This window comes from Pundamilia nyererei, unplaced genomic scaffold (assembly GCF_000239375.1).
Source record: "Pundamilia nyererei isolate P.nyererei 1_Seehausen unplaced genomic scaffold, PunNye1.0 scaffold00631, whole genome shotgun sequence".
Lineage (NCBI taxonomy): Eukaryota > Metazoa > Chordata > Actinopteri > Cichliformes > Cichlidae > Pundamilia > Pundamilia nyererei.
Window position 1 is genome coordinate 72,035 of NW_005188032.1, and position 7,021 is coordinate 79,055.

General features: G+C 38.5%; 1 protein-coding gene across 1 annotated transcript in view; it reads right to left on the reverse strand.

Annotated features, from left to right (window-relative positions):
- The window catches only part of LOC102207684 (ephrin type-A receptor 7), a 56,303-nt gene that overhangs the window by 47,719 nt on the left and 1,563 nt on the right, over positions 1–7,021 (reverse strand). Inside the window, exon 3 of the mRNA XM_005754726.1 lies at positions 2,535–2,864. Coding sequence (XP_005754783.1) covers positions 2,535–2,864 — 330 coding nt within the window. The remainder of the gene's footprint in view (positions 1–2,534; positions 2,865–7,021) is intronic.

The window sequence follows — 7,021 nt, forward strand, 5'->3', positions numbered from 1 at the left end:
AGTAACTAGTAATGTAACTAAGTTACTATTTTAAAGTAACTTACCCAACACTGGTAAACACTGATCTAAGCTAATCCCAATACATGAAGGTGCGATTATATAGAATCTCGTCCGGGTTGGGGAGGCCCTAAAATCCTGTCAGGCTCTGAGAAAACTGTTTCCAGGAGTGGAAAATTAGGACTATAATGTCCACTCTTCTGCCAAGATAACTGGCTCCAAGTGCAGAGTAACAACTTCATGGATGGAGAAATCAGGTAAACACAGACTGAACAATGGATTTAGATTTATAGGGAACCTAAAATGTGATGTCTAGATTGTTCTGTGTCTGCTAGATTTCTTTTCTGAATGAGTCTGAGCCTGTCTGACCCTTAATGCTGAAGCACTGTTCAACTATAAAGTGAAAATGAGAAAACGGTAGAATGCAAGCTCTTTAATGAAGAAGAATTAACTACAACCTTCACTAAATACAAATTTTTCCCAAGCTCCCAAATCAAGTAAGTGATGTCAGTGCTTTGTTCTCATACACATAATTGTGCTTCAGCCCATCACTCGTGTTATATACAAGTTTAAGCTGGTCCAAAAAAGAAGATCCTGAGAAACACATTTGTTTTTAAACACTCAACATAAATCTCCTTAAGCTCCTAGGACCTGGCATCCGCATATGTGGACATCACATTTTGGGTTGTCTAGACCAAAATACTAAATTTTGAGCTACAAGGGCCTGATATCCACTTACGAGGACATCACACTGCCACTGTTCTATCGAAATTTTTAACAAATGTCCTCATATGTTGATCTCATTTTTCTCAGAAACAAAAATCAGGTAAAAAAAACCCCCAAAATTCATTGTTTTTACATTCATCAGGTCCCAACATGCCCAAATATCAAACAGAAATTAAAAATGCATGCCATGGAAGAGTTTGGGTCTTAGGAGGTTAAATATACTCTCTTTTTTATTCTTAGATGCATGCCTCAGTCAAAAACCACACTTTCAATATAACAACGATCCAAAAGCTTAACCCATTTTCCCACGATAAAGTCTTACAGTATATATCCTGAACTTAATACCTGGAAATTCATAGCAAGTCCTGCAGCCTTCACAGATGCTGCACAGCATTCATCATTCAGCCCATTTCTCTAAGCTACTTTCCAATTAATGGCAAAAGCACATTCTGCCATTCTCACTCTCATTGTTTCTCCATCAGATAGTTTGTTGTACAGCACCTTTCATTCCATCTTCCACCCATGTTTCATTTGCATCATTATGTTCATCATTCATATTTCCTTCAGCTTTCGCAAACAAAGATCTCAAACATTTTCAAAGATATGCGCGGCGGTATAACATGCACAGTCATGTGTACGTTTGTTTACAAAAGAATGTTTGTCAGCATTCAAGCCAGAAAGTAGGCTTGTACATCTTTAGTGTGTGTATGTGTGTGTTTTGGTCTTTTCACACTTGAGCTCCTCCAAATAGTGAGTGCTATTGCGGTGCTGGGTGACAAGGCTACTTGGTAAAGTGCTTTTCAAGCCTCTGGCTAATGGCCTGCTGAAAACTTCTGCTGATGAAAATGAGATCTCCCCTACCAATGAGAATTTCTGCCCTGTCTGCAGCAACAGACATGTTGTCAGTATAAGGGTGTATGATTGAAGTTTGTGCTTTTTTCAAAGAATACACAGAAATTCAAATCACTACAGAATACACATTGCTTCTGAATGCCATGTCAGTAAATCTGCATTTTGCTGTAGGCAAAGGTCACAGTGGGTTTTACAGAGTACAAAGTGCACATAAATATGATCTGTGTGTATGTCTTTTTTTGTTGTGTGCAGAAGTAAAAGCGGATTGCGGTGATATCATAAAAAATGCATGCGTTATTTCCAAGCAAAACATTCAAACTCTAGCAGGTCATCTACTGATCGGAAGGTTGGTGGTTCGATTCCCGGCTTCCCCTAGTCTGCATGCCAAATATCCTTGGGCAAGACACTAACCCGAAATTGCTCTCCGATGCATTCATCGGAGTATGAATGTGTGTGAATGTCAGTTGTGCTTGTGCGAATGGGTGAATGCACAAGTTGTGTAAAGAGCTTTGAGTGCTCAGAAGAGTGGAAAAGCGCTATATAAGAACCAGTCCATTTACCATTTACCAAATAGGGGTCAAAATGATTTTTTAGAGGATTTTCTTATGTCGAAAATATGAATAAAGTCGTAGAATTTGTCTGACCAGATAAAATGATGACATAAACTTTGTAAAACCACTAAAAATTCAGTCAAAATCAAGTGGAGTTAAAAAGTATTCAAAACTGGAAACGCATGTAGTGCAAGTTTATTTAAAGTTCATCTATTTTTCACACATACTGTTGCCTGATGTCAGACGTGTCCTTGTTGGTCCCTACTGAGTATAAAATGCAATATCTTTTAAAAGGTGCATTCTTTGTCGTTTGTTTTTTGGTTTCGGAGTGTGCCACATTTAAGTGCAATTTAAATGTTTTCCATTTACATGTTTGTGCTTATTTTTGAAGGTTGAAATTAAACTTACCAGGCAGGCTTGTAGACACGTTGACTTGTGTGTAGAACCTCTTGTTGGGCAGCAGCTCTGACACTCCATTCAAGGCTTCTACAGTAAATGTGTAATTGGTGTTGGGAAGAAGATTGACCACAGTCACAGTTCTTTCTGTCAGGCCAACCTGCTGAGGCACAAATCCAACGCTAGCCCCACATGGCTCACACTGCCTCCCGATGCACTTCCGGCATCCCACACTGTAGGTCAAATCCACCCTGCCACCTGTGTCGGACGGAGCAGCCCAGTCCAAGATCAGCGTGGACTGCTTCAGAGTATAGGTCAAGTCTCTGGGAGGGGATGGGGGACCTATGAAAGAAAAAAAATAAGATAATTATTTAGATTTATTAGTTATCCCAGGTCGCTCATGAGCAGTTTGTAAGAAAATACAATGCGTACTCAATTTGAATGAACTGTCATGCAATTTGATATACAACAGTCCAGAGGCTTTATGGTGGGTATAGAAGCATTTATACCAACAATATCATTATAATCAAGCGCCAGTGTTGGAAGGTTACTTTTACCTTTTGCCTTCATATTAAATAAATTTTTGAACAATAATTTTGATTTTAATGATGTGATATGAACCATTTTACATAAATAGGTGAGGGAAAATCTGAGGTACTTGTTGTGAAATATTAGTGTATGTAGCATTATTATTATACAGTTTGAAAATATATTTTAAGAAGATGTATTGGACTGAGACGGAGGAGGGATTATTGCTCATATAGGAAGGAAAATATTTGGGGTAAGGCTCAGGATTTGATTAAAAAAAAAAGAATAGAATAACATTCCCTTTTGTCTGAAAGATTAGCGTTTTTTTCCATTATGTACTGGTGTCATCTGCTGTGTGAAACAGACCCTCCATTTACTCTTAGTAAATAAAGATGGCTTGCCATGGAAAGTGTTTTATCTCTCCCGGAACACGAGTCTGATTTGATATGAGGGGCAGTGATGTGAGCTGCCTATTGAAAGGCTGTGTGTATCAAAAGTTCAGCATTATACAGTACATGACAGAGGTAACAAAAAACTGTGTAAACATGTCATTTAAAGTTAAACCACTTCTAAATGAACCCCCGCAACAGCTAAAAAATAAAATATACAATCCAGTAGAAGGCTGTAAAAAGCCAGACCAGAGGACTCCATCCTATCACTAAGTCAGCATTCAGTGTCTTTTGGTTCATATCCTCTTCTCACTGAAAGCACAGGTCCATTAAAGGTCATGAATTTTACATACATCCTTGTATGTGTGTGCATGTGCGTGTAATGAATAAGTGAAGGTTTGCTGCACTGTGCGTGCCATCAAACACGTCACACACCACAGCTGCGTCCCGCTTCCAAACACACGTGGTGCCCAGGGTTACATAAGCCCAGAAAACATTCACATTATGAACACACACACACTCGCACACACACACAGTAGATGCAGATACAGCTGGGCCTCTTTCTCACTTCTCTGTCCACTTTCATGCTTTCTTAGCCTTGCAGTCCCTCACTCTCTTAAGGTTTCTCTTTTCTTTCCATCTTACATTGCGAGTGCCTCTTGTTAAAACTTCACCTCCACAACTCTTTCCCACTCTTTTACTCTTAACCTGTCCCAACCTTCTAACTCCCTTTTCCCTATAGCCCATCCACATCACTATTCAACTCAATCTCTACTCCTCCAAAAATATGATACAATACAGAAAATCTTGCATTTCCCTTTAAACCATTGTCATTAAACTGCATGTGTTATCTTTATATGCTACCCCCTCTTAGTTAATCTCATCAAATGAGATCAGGGACATCTATGCCAGAGATAACATAGTCTGACAGGCATGAGAGTATTTTTGCACCAACAAGGTGATTCCCAAAGCACTTTTAGTTGAAAACTTGACATATCTCAGCATGCTATATAGTGCATCCTTGAAAAATGTGAGAAAACTGGACAAATGGAGGACAAAAAGAAGTGACAGACCTATCCACATCAGATCTAAAAGCCATGTCCCCAAGAAATAGGGAAAAAATCCAGCAGAGACCTGGCACGCAACCTGAGAGTTACATCAGGCTCTTTAGTTGATCTGTCTCGTGTTCACTAAAGCCTCATCGGGATTGTTATAAGTGGAAATGTGGATGTCAAGAACCAATTCTTAAAGAAGGGAAACAGGACAAAAAGGCTGACGTATAGAAACACACACTGGAACACTGGAAGTCGTGGACTGGCCACTCTGAAGCACTAACCTCAACATTGTTGAAGCAGTGTGGGATCATCTTGGCATGTTGAAGAATAAAGGTAGTGATACCAACTATTAACTTCAAAGCTCATTAGAACTCTGTTTTTGCCAGATATACTCTGTTTCTATTCAATCAATCAATAAACTTCAATAAATCACTGCACACATTTCATATTTTAACTAGCAAAATATAAAGAAATGAGGAGTAGCTCAAGACTTTTGCATAACACTGCACATTTATGGTAAACAGCAAGTTTAGTTTTTTAAGTTTTCAGAGAAAATTGAAATTGTGCAGTCTTCAAAATCAGAAATAATTATTATGCAGCAACATCATTTTGCAGTTATTCTCAAACAACGATTTTGCTGATTTAATTGCAGAAACATCTGATGACAAATGGTATGCATCTCATCTCCAGTTTTTTTTTTTTTCCCTCTCCAAATAGTTATTGTGTTACAACTGGAGCTGTCAGCAGAAGTTCTCCTCTGCCAAAACTTACAAGAATTTAGAGACTAATTTTAATTAACTATTTCTAAAGTTCTACTTTTCATCTCCATTGCTGCCAAGGGAAATGCAGCAGTGTGCTCTAATGGAAAAAACTCAATCGTCACCATTAACAATGGCAGTCAGTTGAGTCATGAAGTAACAGATGAAGCTTAATCTTATAATTAAAGCTCTGTGGTCCTTCAACTTTTTCAAAAAGAATTCTTAAAGCAACTATGAGGTGCACAGTCTCTGATTCTCAGTGTGGTAAACACATTAGGGTCGTGATACTACACTAGCATTAAAAAGGGAGAAGAATAAAATCAGTTGTTCTTTAATCACTGGCGTAATAATGCGCACATATCAAACACTTCATCTTTGAAAATCATAATTCTTTCTCTTACTCTTATGAGGCTAGATTCATCAAACTCTTTCTCTAAATGTACAGTGTGGTGGATTAGTAGAATCTGGGGATTATCATAATTACAGAATCTATAGTGTAATTAATGTGGTCATTAGGCTGCTATGAATATTATCACACAGGATCAGTGAGCTCAGCAATCAACATTATAATTACACCCCTCCACTGCACTTACCATTAAAGCTAGCATGACCACACACTTTCATTCATGTGTGTACGCACTAACACACAAGTCAATGTGAATACATATATAAACACACATGCACTAACTTAGAGACCCTATGGATTTATGTCCTGAATACTTTCAGGATATATACCCTATTATTCCTCCATCTAATTACTAAGCTATAATCAATAAGCTGTTTTCCATGCAGAAATCAATAGGGCCAACCTGTACGGCTCTGTTTGGCCTCATAGTGAAGAAGAATCAGGCCGAGAAAGGGTCAGAAAAAGTAAAAGGTGAGGAATGAACAAATAATATGTGGCAAAAAGGGATGAGGATATAGAGTGTCGCTCGAGGATAGAGGGATGAGATTTTGGTTTGACAGAGAGAAGAAAAATGGGATGATAACACGCATAGATGGAACAGATGAAAGGATAAAGAGTAAGGAAAATGCGAGGAGGCGGTGGCTAGAAAGAAGAGTGATGACTGGTCAAGTTAAGAAGACAGAGAGATGGGAATGGAAGAGGGTGTTGAGGCATCAAAAAGGAGGGGGTAGAAAAAGAAGGGGGGGTCCAGCGGAAATGTAGATAATGGAAGTATAGCAGAAAATGGATCTGTAATGTCAGGAGAAAAGGTGGAAGAATATGGAGAGAATGCAAAAGGTTAAGCAAAGAGATGGCAAAATGGGGTGATGGGTTTTTTTGAAAGATGGATGGGAGATATAAAAGGGATAAATGTTAAGAGGCAAAGAAAATGGTTTGGGTGAAGAGGCGCTTTCATATATAGCTTTGGATACTAATAGACAAAGGTTGGAAGTGGTTACATTTACAGAAAACCCTCAAACATACAATGACACAGACGTCCCAGAGGAAAAGTCTTCCTTAGAAAATTTACTTTACATACTATGTCAAAAAAAGACTGGATTGATTCTTTATTCCAGATCAAAGAGGAATTGTCCAACGAGGCAACAGATGTCATTAACCAGTTATAAACCAAGATATTTGCTTATGTATTCTCATCTTTTAAGCTTGCAGTTATACAAACACTTCACAACTTTTTCATCAGCAGAGCAGTACAAGGCATGCATCCTGTGTTGTGAGAGACCTACTCCTAGCCAACAATCTGGGAAAGGTTATAGAAACATGGAATGCAATACAATGAAGGGTATATGGTGAAGGAGAGGTGAAG